This window comes from Rattus norvegicus, chromosome 3 (assembly GCF_036323735.1).
Source record: "Rattus norvegicus strain BN/NHsdMcwi chromosome 3, GRCr8, whole genome shotgun sequence".
NCBI classification, from domain to species: Eukaryota; Metazoa; Chordata; class Mammalia; order Rodentia; family Muridae; genus Rattus; species Rattus norvegicus.
The window spans coordinates 52,499,653-52,512,948 of NC_086021.1; the positions used below are offsets into that span (position 1 = coordinate 52,499,653).

At 37.0% G+C, this 13,296-nt stretch overlaps 1 protein-coding gene across 1 annotated transcript; it reads left to right on the plus strand.

Annotated features, from left to right (window-relative positions):
* The first annotated feature begins 794 nt into the window (after positions 1-794).
* On the plus strand, positions 795-1,103 carry Rpl37l4 (ribosomal protein L37 like 4). The gene has a single exon (XM_039106059.2). It carries the CDS (start codon positions 801-803, stop codon positions 1,092-1,094), a length of 294 nt encoding a protein of 97 aa, XP_038961987.1. The 5' UTR covers positions 795-800; the 3' UTR covers positions 1,095-1,103.
* Positions 1,104-13,296: the final 12,193 nt, after the last annotated feature.

Here is a 13,296-nt window from a genome sequence, read left to right on the forward strand (position 1 = left end):
AGTTCCTTGTGTTCAGGATAACCCAAGGCAAAAGATTCTCCTGCATCCTGCTTAAACTATTGACTTATCTTGTTAGGAGGATAGCAATCAAGTCTTCATATCACCCACTCCATAATGAAGGGCAGGAGCATTTGGTACAGGACATGCCAAAATTTCTGCTGAAGCTTGGAGATGAGCAAAGAATATGTGGGGACTCTCTGTCCTCACAGATTATGCTGGTCCTTGCTTCTGTTGCTTTATACTCTTTGCCTTTTCCTAAGAGTCTGATTTGTGGAACCTATAGTCTCAGTCTTAACATAAAAACCAAGACTCTCAAGACTTTGTATTATGGTTCTACAAATACATTTTATCTTTTTATAAATCCTTGTACATAGCATCATCAGGTTTGGGTTCTCTGCCAAAACGCTAGTTGATAGAAATATATAAATGAGAAAAGAAGAAAGAGTGTCTATTACAGGGTATTTGTTGATCAATTAATCAACATCTTTATTAACTAAATATATATAATTGAAGAAGCCTAGCAGAATATTGGATGTACATATAATAAAATTCAACATTAGCTGTAATTAATTAACATTTTCCCAATAATGATAAAATTAGTATTATACAATTCTGTGTGGTACAATGATATAAAAATACCATGATATTTTTATACAAACCTCCAGGAAATACATGTATGTGCCCTGAGAAAATATGAAAATAACTCAAATACTGAGAAGTTTGCAAATTCTTGATTTGTATTCTTCAAGAATGCTGAGACCACCTCTTCCGGTCTCTTTGGCCTCGGTGGTAGAAGCAAGATGACGAAAGGAAAGTCATCCTTTGGAAAGCGTTGCAATAAGACGCACACGCTGTGCCGCTGCTGTGGCTCGAAGGCCTACCACCTTCAGAAGTCGACCTGTGGCAAATGTGGCTACCGTGCCAAGCGCAAGAGAAAGTATAACTGGCATGCCAAGGCTAAGAGGCGAAACACTACCGGGACTGGTCAGATGAGGCACCTAAAGACTGTCTACCGAAGATTCAGACATGGATTCCGTGAAGGAACAACACCTAAATCCAAGAGGGCAGCTGTTGCAGCATCCAGTTCATCTTGAGGATTTCAATCAGTCATAAAATAAATGTTCTGGTTTCAAAAAAAAAAAAAGAATGCTGAGACCTTTGTGATAATTAGCTATGAAACAACTCAATTATAATGTAGGATGCCCTAAAATTTAAATAAGCAATTATCTTTAGGTATATCCGTGATGGTAATACAAGAAGGAATCAACGTTTAGCTTGATAATTATGAGAGAAACAATGACACAATAATAGGAGGTTACCTTGCACTGCTATGAGGGATGAAGTGAACCCAAATATAGAGTTCTTTGACTTGCCCTCTTCTGAGTGACTTCTTTAGAAGCAGTATCACCTACTCCTTGACCTGGGTGCTCCTTGTTCTCTGGCTTTCATAATGGGATTAAATTAATGCTATAGACAATCTTATTTTGAGACCTTTAAATTACACCATCTAATTTACTTGGTTCCCAAATACAGATAATCCATTGACCAATGACTTCCTTCAAGCTATTTGATTCTACAGTTGGTATGTAAGCTCCAAAAATGATTGGTACATTTCCTGGGTTTTGTCTTTTGTTGTTGTCTGAGAAAAAGCCTCATGTTGTCCTGACAAGTCATGAGCTAATCCAGTTCTTACATAAATATCTTAATATTCCCTTTCTCTTGACAACCCTACACAGTACAGTCAGGAAAAGGGAAAAAGATTTTGAAACAGATAAAACACATATAAGCATATGGAGAAAATGAGGACAAAATTAATATTGTTGAAGATTATGTTTGTAACAAGATAATGATTGCTATTTTATATTTTACTAAGGCTAAATATAAAACTATATTTGTTTTAGAAAACTATCAGTTTAAGGTATTGTGTTTCCATCTGATTTGCCAATGACTTAATATACAGTGATATTTCTGGTTGCTTCTATTTTCATGTAGACTGAACAATTTATGATTGTTAAGAGACTTAATGGAAGTGACAAGTCAGGCTCACTGCTTTGTTATGAAGCTATAGTGGAAAGCTATTTTGGAACTCTGGTTTTGCATTTTTTATATTGGAAATATTTCAATTACAGAAAAACAAACATATATATTATATATAATATACATACATATGTGTGTGTGTAAATGTGTATCTACATAACCAGAGAATAGGAATAAATACTACATAGAAAAAATAAAACACTGATATTAGTTTTCTATCCACTCACACTAAAAGAAAGGTTAATGCAATATCTCACCCCTCAGATATACAAGCTAAAACTAGCGTTCTTGATCAGAATATTGGTAAAAAGAAGTTCGCTAAGCAGATATGTCAGTATATTCAATATGTGAGCTCCTCTCTATAATTAGATTTTATGAAGGATCTTGTTTGCCTTCTTTGCATGTCAAGTTTGACCAATTAAAGGAAGTAGTTATTCATGAGAAGGGAGAAGTATGATCAAACAGTTTACTTCTGCCTTCCTCTATGATAGTTTGCTTCCTGGTGGATATCTTCGGATCAAAGATCCTGACCATTTTAAGCTCATTCTCTCCATACAGCCCTCTCCTTCAGGTCATAGAATGTGATTTTATCCTTTATGCCTTCAGTGTTACAGTTGAACTTCACTCTGTTTCAGCCCATGAGTATAAGCATGATTTCAGGGTTCTCCAGCATTTCCATGTTTTTAAAAGCTTCATTTATCCAATCTTCTACAAGTAAACCTATCTGTACGATGATACCCTCCAGATTTTCTATTTCAAACAAACTGGTGTAGATTTAATTTATGGAAATTCACAATATCTATCAAATTTCTAAGCATATAAGCCCCTAGCTCTGAACTTCATATTCTCATCATATTAATAAATGTATATTAGCAAACTGAAAAAAAGAGATAATCATTGTAGTTTTGCTTGCAAGAATAAATATACTCTAAATATTCATCAATTCTACCACAGTGAAGTATACTGTAGTTATTAGAAAACTATTACATATAAAACCTTTACATATAAATATTAATATATTATATATAGTAATATGGTGTCTCAGAAGGGATGGTTTATCTATAGAGTAAAGTGAATGGCAAGAAAGAAGTGAAATGAAAAATAGATTAAAATTACTAATCTTAAGAAACTACTATATTATGTGCATGTACTATCTAGTAATAGAACCACATTAATTTTTCAGCAGAGTACATAAGTAGACTTCTTTAGGATATGATGTTGAAGTTAGCCACTGATTATGAGGCTCTCTAGAGAAGTGGTTCTCAGTCCTCCTAATGGTGTGACTCCTTAATACAGCTCCTCATGTTCTGATGACCTCAACCAAAAGACTTATTTTTGTAGCTATATCATAACTATAATTATGCTAGTGTTATGAATCATAACATAAATATCTGATATACAATATATGTGATATATGACCCTGTGAAAGGGTCAGTTGACTCTGAAGGAGTCACACCCCACATGTTGAGAACTACTGATCTAGATAATTCCAATTATGTGCCTTACCAGTCCAAGCAGTTTTATGGTCTATTCTAATTAATAACATGTGAAGTACATACTTTGAGTATAGATTATGTTAGAGAATGATTATTTCTTGATGAAATGCAATATAAGGTGAGAAAGGAAGCATAAAAATTCTAACAGATATCATGAAATGGGAGATATTTGAAGTTTCATCATTATAGCAAAGTCCAGGACAAACCATTTATTTCTGGTGGAATGCCAGCCAGTAATAATGAACAGGTTCAGGAAGTTAAACCAGGTATGAGACAGGAACAACAATTAGATCAGGGTATTTCCAAGAATGAAAACCAAAATATGAGCAAGGGAGTGTGCCAGAGTACCAGAGCCTAGCACAGTAGCATTTGGGAATTGGCATTTACCTAAAAGATACCTTAGAAAATGGGTTTTGTCAAATTGAATACAGTCCTGTCACATAGGCACTTTGAGTCATCTGGACATGTTCTCTAACAAGGAAATCATACAGCTGGCCTCCTACTGCCTTCTGTTGTGCCAGTCTTTCAAAGAAAGCATCTGCTAAGTATTGGTGGATTGAGCACTGAGAAGCTACACAAGCATAAGAGCTGTTTTGGGGCTCAGTCCAGACACAGGCTACATCTGTAAGTACTGCAGATGGGCTCAGAGGACAAGAGTTCATGTCTGCAGGTGAGGGCAGACAATCAGGGATATACTTTCATGATGTCAGCCTTTAGACAATACATGGCTCTTCTCTGCTCCCGTTTAACATTGACAAGTTATAAAAATAACCTACAAATCAAATCAAAGTATAGTTTCAGACGCTAGAGAATATGGTTCAACAATTAAGAAGGTTTGCTGCACAATCACACGGATCATACTTCAGAGCTCAGCACCTACCTATCATGTCAGGCATCCTGCTAATTTCTACTCTAAAGGAACATGATGCTCACTTTTGGCCGGTGTACAAACTAATGTGTGTACCCAACAATGCCCATGAACATATATTCACATGTGCCTAAGTTCACACACGTGAGCACATGCGCGCACACACACACACACACACACACACACACACACACACAGGTTGTGGTGGTTTGAAAACGCTTGTCTCATGGAGTGGCATTATTAGGAGGTGTGGCCTTGTTGTAGAAGGTGTAGGTAGAAGGCTGGGCTTAGAACTTCCTCCAGATGCCTGACAATGTTATTCTTCTCTTAGGCTTCAGATCAAGATGTAGAACTCTCAGCTCCTCCTGCACCAAGCCTGCCTGTATACTGCCATGCTCCCACCTTGATGATAGTGGACTGAGTCTCTGAACCTGTAAGCCAGCCCCAATTAAATGTTGACCCTTATTAGAGTTGCCTTGGTCCTGGTGTCTCTTCACAGCAGCAAAACTCTAAGACATAGGCACACACAAATAAATACCTGAACAAATATTAAAATTGTAAGACACCATTGAAAGGTTTAAAATAAAGAAGTAAGTTTTTGTTCCTTCCATTTTTCACAAGGAACTGTCATTTCCTGGTTCCCAGATAGTTTCTTTAACAAAAAATATTTCTGCATTTACCTGAGATTCTGAAACTGAGCCTTAGAATCAAAGCAAGAAGTTCTCCCAGGAATTGTTGTGAAAGCCAAGGCTCTAAAAATAGCCTAGTGCCTTATCTCAGCCTTTCCCTCTCGTTTAGAAATCTATCCAGAAAATCTACAGCCTGAAAGGCTGTAACAGTTCAAAACCTTCTAGTGCTTCAGCAAAAACTGCATTTTGATCTGTGAGTGCCACCTTCTTTTTTACAGAATTTTATAGGCTTATTTTCCTCCTGACAGTTTCATTGCACTTGTTGGGTTGTAAACCATGTTAAGCTCAGCAATAAAATGACTGCAATCTGTACAAGTAATAGCAAGCATGTCTCATAAACAAGATAAGTTGTGCCTTGCCAATATTGCTGCACTTCATAAATATGAACTCAAGTCTGTTTTGTGTTTTCGAGATCAGTGGCATAGTTTTATTTTAATTAAACACAACATATAAAATATTCATTTATGAAACAAACATCATTGTTTTTAAGAGATTATATTAAATTAAATTGTACTCTTCTTGCCATAATGTCACGCACAAAAGAACCATTTTGAATTTTAAGTGGATTGATACAGTTCAAGTGTCCATCAATAAAAACTATATTAGGAACACAGTAATGCCACCATGAATAAATGAGCTATTTATATTTTCTGATAATGTAAGTGCTTATATGAACTCATTCCAGTTTCTAAGCACCAGGCATTTCAACTGCGTAGTAATTAAGAAAGTCGTCTCTGCGGAGAAAAGGTGGATTCTGCCAGAGTCATTTCATGCAGCAGATTGCAAGCATTTGCTTTATCGATGACATAATTCCTTGTCATATTTTATTAGATCAGATCTGGATGAGTTGGATGAGCCAACTGAAGAATACTTGAAAGTGATGCCTATGAAAAATTTGCTGTGTAACAGAGTTGCGGAGCTGGAAAAAAAGAGGTCTAAGCTTTGTTCTTGGCTCTGCTGCTACCAACTATGATTCAACTTGCTCCATGTGATCAGAGGGAACTCCATGAAATAAACTTCACAAGACAGACTGAATGATTGCCTGCCAAGCAAGGGTGAACCTAGCCTTGGGAAATCTGATTTATATCAATCGGAGAACACTTCAAGGAAGAGCACAAAATTATGGGTGCAGAAAATGCATAAAAATGATTATTTTGAAAGAAGCAAATCACAAAAAATGACTGGAAACCTTTGCTATTCCTTTAGGTAAATTTTCAGAAAGGGTGCACAGAGCTGTTTTTACTTTGCAAACTTATTGCTCCATACTTGGAACATTCTATGCATTTTTGGTCTTAATGGGCCAACCCGATGAGTCTTCCACATTTATTATCCACACACTAAATAAATCGTTACCCTCAAATGGTCAGAAACTTATATGAAAAAGTTTATTCAAATTATGCATTTAAAGATTTTTCCCAATCTGTTGGTTGCTGTTTTTTCCTAATGACAGTGTCCCTTGCCTTACAGAAACTTTGCAATTTTAAGAGTTTCCATTTGCTGATTGTGGGTCTTATAGCATAAGTCATTGGTGTTCAGGAAATTTTCCCCTGTGTGCATGTATTCAAGACTTGTCCCTACTTTCTCTTCTATTAGTTTGAGTATATCTGGTTTTATGTATAAGGCCTTTATCTACTTGGACTTGAGCTTTGTCCAAGGTAATAAGAATGGATAGATTTACATTTTCCTAAATGCTGACTGCCAGTTGAAGTACCACCACTTGTTTGAAATGCTGTCTTTTGTCCTCTGGATGCTCTTAGCACCTTTGTCAAATATCAAGTAACCATGAGTATGTGGGTTCATTTCTGGATCTTCAATTCTACTCCATTAATCTGCCTGCCTGTCATTGTACCAATACCATACAGTTTTATTACTATTGCTCTGTAATATAGCTTGAGGTCTGCGGTGGTGATTCCCCGAGAAGATCTTTTATTGTTGAGAATGGTTTTTGCAATCCTTGGTTTTTTTGTTATTCCAAAGAATTTTCAAATAGAAGGCTAACATCCAATATATACAAAGAACTCAGGAAGTTAGACTCCAGAGATCAAATAACCCTATTAAAAATTGGGCTACAGAGCTAAACAAAGAATTCTCAAGTGAGGAATATCAAATGGACAAGAAACACCTAAAGAAATGTTCAAAATCCTTAGTCATAAGGGAAATGCAAATCAAAACAACCCTGAGATTCCACCTCACACTAGTCAGAATGGCTAAGATAAAAAACTCAGGTGACAACAGATGCTGGGAAGGATGTGGAGAAAGAGGAACAGTCCTTTGTTTTTGGTAGGATTGTAAGCTGGTACAACTACTCTGGAAATCAATCTGGAAGTTCTTCAGAAACTTGAACTTAGCAGTACCTCAGGACCCAGTCATACCACTCCTGGGCATATACATAAAAGATATACATAACAAGGACACATACCTGACTAAGTTCATCACAGTCTTATTTATAATAGCCAGAAGCTGGAAAAAATCCAGATGTCCTTCAACAGAGGAATCCGTACAGAAAATGTGGTACATTTATACAATGGAGTAATACTCAGCTATTAAAAAATGACCTCATGAAATTCTTAGGCAAATAGAAGGAACTAGAAAATATCATCCTGAATGACATAACACAATCACAAAAGAACACACATGGCATACATTCACTAATAAGTGGATATTAACTCAAAAGTTTGGAAGGCCCAAAATACAATTCACAGGCCACATGAAGTTCAAGAAGAAGGAAGACCAAAGTGTGGATGCCTCAGTTCTACTTAGAAGGGGGAACAAAAGTACTCACAGGAGGAAATATGGTTACAAAATGTGGAACAGAGACTGAAAAGAAGATCATCCAGAGACTACCCCACCTGGGGATCCAACGCAGATAGAGCCACCAAACCCAGACAATATTGTATATGCAAAGAAGGGCTTGCTAACAGCAACCTGATATTGTTGTCTCCTGAAAGACTTTGCTAGAGCTTGACAAATACACAGGCGGATGCTAGCAGGGGTCTGAGAATGGGGTCCCCAATGGAGGAGTTAAAAAAGGACTGATGGATCTGAAGGAGTTTGCAACCCCATAAGAAGAACAGCAATGTCCCCAAACAAAACCCCTGGAGCTCTAGGTACTAAACTACCACCCAAGCATACACAGGTATGGACCTATGGCTCCGGCTACATATGTAGCAGAGGATGGACTTGTCAGACATCAATGGGAGGACAAACCCTTGGTCCTGGGAAGGCTTGATGCCCCAGTGTAGAGTAATGTCAAAGCAGGGAGGTGGAAATGATTGGGTCAGTGGGTGGGAGAGCACCCTCATAGAAGCATAGGACAGTGGGTTTCTGGAGCACAAATCAGGAAAGGGGATAACATTTGAAACATAAATTTAAAAAGCCAATAAAAGAAAAGTATGCTTTTAGATTTTACTCTGCTTTCTGAATTTTTCCTAGATTTTCCCCCACCAATAACTTTTCTTGCTTAGTGTCCAGAGTGTATATAAATAAACATGTCTTTACGCAATAAAATTTTACTCAGCTGTATGAAAAGAATGAAATCATAATAATTGTAATTCATCCACTGCATACATTAACATATCTCACTGAATTTTTCAGTATTGTTTCAAGTATTGTCTTCATAGTAGAATGCTTAGGAACGCATGCATTTTATCATTCTATTCTACTCAAGTTACATTTTCTGCCAGGTTTGTTGTCTTAAAACCTAGTTGAGCAATTTGCTAACAATGAAACAACTTCTTCTACATTGATATACATTATTTTGCAGTATATATAAGTATATATTTATAACATTTAGGCACAGTTCAATTTCTCATTGTTATGGATAGTCAAAATACAAAACATTATCCTAGATTCAAGTAATTAAAACAGGAATTTTGAGGGTAGAGATACAAATCAGCAGTTGAGAATATATACTGTTCTTTCATTTTTTTTCTTATGAGTGAAGGGTTTATTTATGTGAACACCACATTTTTATTTTTAAGCTCACATTACTTTATTCAACAACACCTTAAAGTGAGGAGTCAATGAATTCAATGTATATAGCCTTAGAAATGTAGCATATTAATTAAAAAACAAAAGTTAACAAATAAGTAACAAAATTTCAATTGTTAAAAAAAGAAAACCAAACACATAAAACAATCAAACTTCAAACCGAAACCCAAATACAGATGGTAAGTTAGGCAGCTTTCAATTGTTGCAGATTTTGCAACATACACCTACAGTCTGTTGCTGGCCTTGCAAACATAGCAGAACTGCAGGAAAGATGGTAATATCTCCATGAGGAACGTAGACATGCCTCATTCGTAGTGCTTGGTTGTTGATGGACAAGTCGTCAAAAGGTTAAGCATGAGACATGTTACATGTGATATCTCAAGGTCTTTCAAATTTGCATGACTGATCTCCATGAAATTATACTTGATGATCCATCAGGACTAGCAAAATCGGTCACTCTCAGACTCCTCCTAGATGCCCAGCAGTTCTTGATGTAGGTCAGCACTCCTCTGGAGTCCTCCAAAACACCTCTTGCTGGGCCACAAGCTAGACAAAATTAACAGCCCTGAACTATGGAGAGCTGATCAATTATGTCCATTGTTTTAAGGAAAAAAAGACAGTGAATTTATCCAATGTCTGGAAACAAAATGAGGTTTTTTAAACAACCATTTTAAAATGTTAAATTATTTTTCTTGAATAATGTAAGGTGCATATTTTATAAGTCTTTAAATATTTGGAATACTTTTTCTTAAGAATAATACACTCTATTCATTTTTTAATATTGTATTGAAGGAATTTACTATTGTAATGTTGTATTGTATGTAAAAGGACATACCAGGCTTAGATGTCCTAGCAAGAATGCTTTATACTTTTATGCATACTATATGTATTTATAACAAATATTTTTTGTTTTGAGCTTCTGTAAGTTTAATAATGCCTATGTCTACAAGATCCTGTATCTACTTGTTCTTGTAAATCACCCAAGGCCCAAAATTCCTCAGAATATGGTGAATTTTATTTTGTTTATTCTCCAAAACTTTTTTCAATGTACATCAAAATCACACACCCCTACTCTCTTCCCAGTCCCACCCTTACAAGTTACTCCCCCAGTTGTCCAGTTTGTTTCTTCTCCGGAAATGGGGAGCCACACTTGGAGAGACCCCACCTGGAGACAGCTAATCCTAGCAGAGCAAGGCACATTCTCTCTCACTGAGACCTAACCAGGCAATCCAGGTAGGGAGAAGGGCATTCAAATGCAGGAAACAAAGACACAGAGAATCCCTTTTCCTCTTGTTAGTAGCCACACATGAAGACCAAGAAGCACATTAGCTACAAATGTGTATGGGTCCTAGGTCAAGCCCCTATATTCTTCCTGTTTGCGACCAAGTCTCTTTGAGTCCCCAGGGGTCCAAGTTACTTGACTCTTGAGGTTTTGCCTCTTGTGCAAACCCCCAAGAACTAGTTGCCCCAGAGACAAGAGTCCACAAGAAGACCCAAGTAATCCTATGTGAGCTTGCCCCCAGGTTGTTTCTAACTTGTGAAGCCTAGAGCTGGGCAAAACTGACAAAGGCAGGAATTGGTATTCTGGGTTTAGGGTCAGAGGAGACCTACAGGGGAGGCTAAGAAGGTGGAGAGAGGAGAAAGACAGAATTGGTTAGGAGTCATGAAAGCATTGCTCTGAGGGTTGGCCAATTGGAGTTCAGAGCAGCACAGATGAAACATTGTAAGTAATAACTTGGGGTTATTGATAAGAGAGTAGACTCTAATAGCATAGATGGTAGACATCTGCTCAGCTCTAGTGCTGGTTTAGGATTAGTGTAAATAATAATAGATGTGTGTTTTTTATTCGGGAACTGAATGATAAAAGGCAGGGTACAAGCCCTAGATTATTTTCTACAACATACTCTGTAGGTCCTCTTGTGGTGTCCTTGACCCCTCCAGTTTGCTTGAGAATTTTATTTCGAAAATAAAGAAGTGTAAAAACAACAACATTGAATAAGCTTTTGCCTTGCTGGTCTTGTCGTCCAATTTGAAATAACTAAATTAATTCTGAAACCTGTTCAAATCTCCTAAATTGTTCAATTCTTTTCAGCAATGTTTTATTTTTTTATTAGATATATTTCTTTACTTACATTTCAAATGTTATTACCCTTCCCGGTTTCCTGTCCATAAGCCCCTATCCCCTCCCCTCACCCTCCCCCTCTCCCACACGGGTGTTGCCCCCATACATCCCCCTTACTGCCCCCCATATTCTCCTGCACTGGGCGTCCAACCTTGGCAGGACCAAGGGCTACCCCTTCCACTGGTGCCCCAACAAGGCTATTCTCTGCTATGTATGCAGTTGGAGCCCTGGTCTTTAGAGAACCTGAGTTTGACTGTAGCATACTTTGCTCTCAGAACCCACATGGGGACTAACAACTGCCTGCAATTTCTGTTACAATGGTTGCAACAGGTAACATGCATGAACATAACACAAATAGCTGTATTTCCATTGTGAGTCACCATGTGAGTACTATCAGTTGAACTTGGGCCCTCTAGAAGAGCAATGAATGTTCTTAACTACTTATCCACCACTTCAATCGCATTATATATTTATGGGCCTATGCATGTTGCTATCTATGTGCATGCTTGACTGACCATCTGCATGTAAGTGCTTGCACAGTTCAGAAGAAAGCATCAGATATCCTGAAACTAGAGTTATAAGAGTGTGAGAGTTATTTCATGTAGGTTCCGCAGTTCTGTGCTCAGTAAGTGATCTTAAGCATTGTACAATCTAATTAGCCTCCAAGAATTTAGAAATCTTAATAAAGAAACTTTAATTCTCAAAATGATTTGAGAGGTATTTTAATTAAAAAAAATGGCTGTATTCATCTTGTATCACATATTATTCTTATAGTGTGATATTGAAATCTTTCATTGAGTGGCATGAATCTTTTTATGTTTTCAATTAATGACTATTTTTAGCAACAAAATATGATGTAACATAAATTACAATATAAGATTCCCGAGGATTGGTCATGAAGGCAACACAATTTTCTCAGGAACTTTTTTCTTGTTTGCCTGGTTTGTTTTACTGTCATTATAAGCATGTGCCACCAAGTCTCACTAAAATAAGACATTTTATTTTAGGAAAATTTTAGGATTACTATTGTTGTGATAATCAGATGTTTATGCTACCTGAAAAGGCTGGGTACTTTAGCTAATCACTCCAGTGGAAGACTCCATTGACAACACAAACTACTAACCATGTGTGTCAGCAAGTGCACAGATAAAACAGTCTAGACTTTGAGTGAAGCTATACTTTATAGGTGGATTGAACAAAGGTATGGCTTCTCTGTTGTGTTCTCCATGTTTCTGACTCAGCTAACGGATAAACATAAGAGGCTTATACAAATGGTATTGAGTGTTTTCCCCAGCCTCGGTTTGGAGAACATTCCATTCCACTCTTCTCTGGCTACTGATATCCCAAGAAGACTTGCATGAATTTGTTGAATAATAGTACCCTGGACATTAAGAAGAATGAACATTGCCTTTTGTTACACAAAGAGTTATATTGATAATAAAAGGAGACCATGGAAGCAATGTAGTGCAGGCAGATAAGTAGAAGGAAATGATAATGTCTTCAGTACTTATTGGTTTCTTCTGTGATCAAACATTCAAATAGAATAGAGAGCCCAAAAGAGTTGTTTCTATTCCATTTCTCCACAGGAATTGTTTCCAAGTAGAGTAAAGGTTAAAGAATTGCAAAGTAGCTACAAATTAACTTCTGCACCTATGGCTCTGGGTAAGTTGCAGAAGACAGGGGTGGGAAGATCATAAGAATCAGAGGGTCAGGGGTTTGCTATGAAACTGCATTTCTTAGTAATGCTTGAAGTTGTACTGAGAAAGACTCATGAACATGGCTGTTCAAGCATGAGCTGAACAAAGAAAGCAACAATAGACATGCAAACGGGATGGAAAAAGCCCATGAAACCTCAATTCTATACAAAACCTACAGACAACCAAGGAATGGCGAATGTAGGAGATACATAGTCTTCTCCAGGGAAGATCATTCTTAATGCTTTTCCAATACTAAATGATCTCCTCTGAGAACACACATACAAGTAGCATACAGGTTGATCAGGTTATATTTAGGAATATATATTCACAGTGTATCAAGAGTAGAATGAGCTCATGTGTTTATCAACCAAAGCATAGATAATAAAAACATATACAT

Coding starts and splice junctions, on each gene's coding strand:
- Rpl37l4 (XM_039106059.2), top strand. CDS start 801: ATGACGAAAGGAAAGTCATCCTTTGGAAAGCGTTGCAATAAGACGCAC.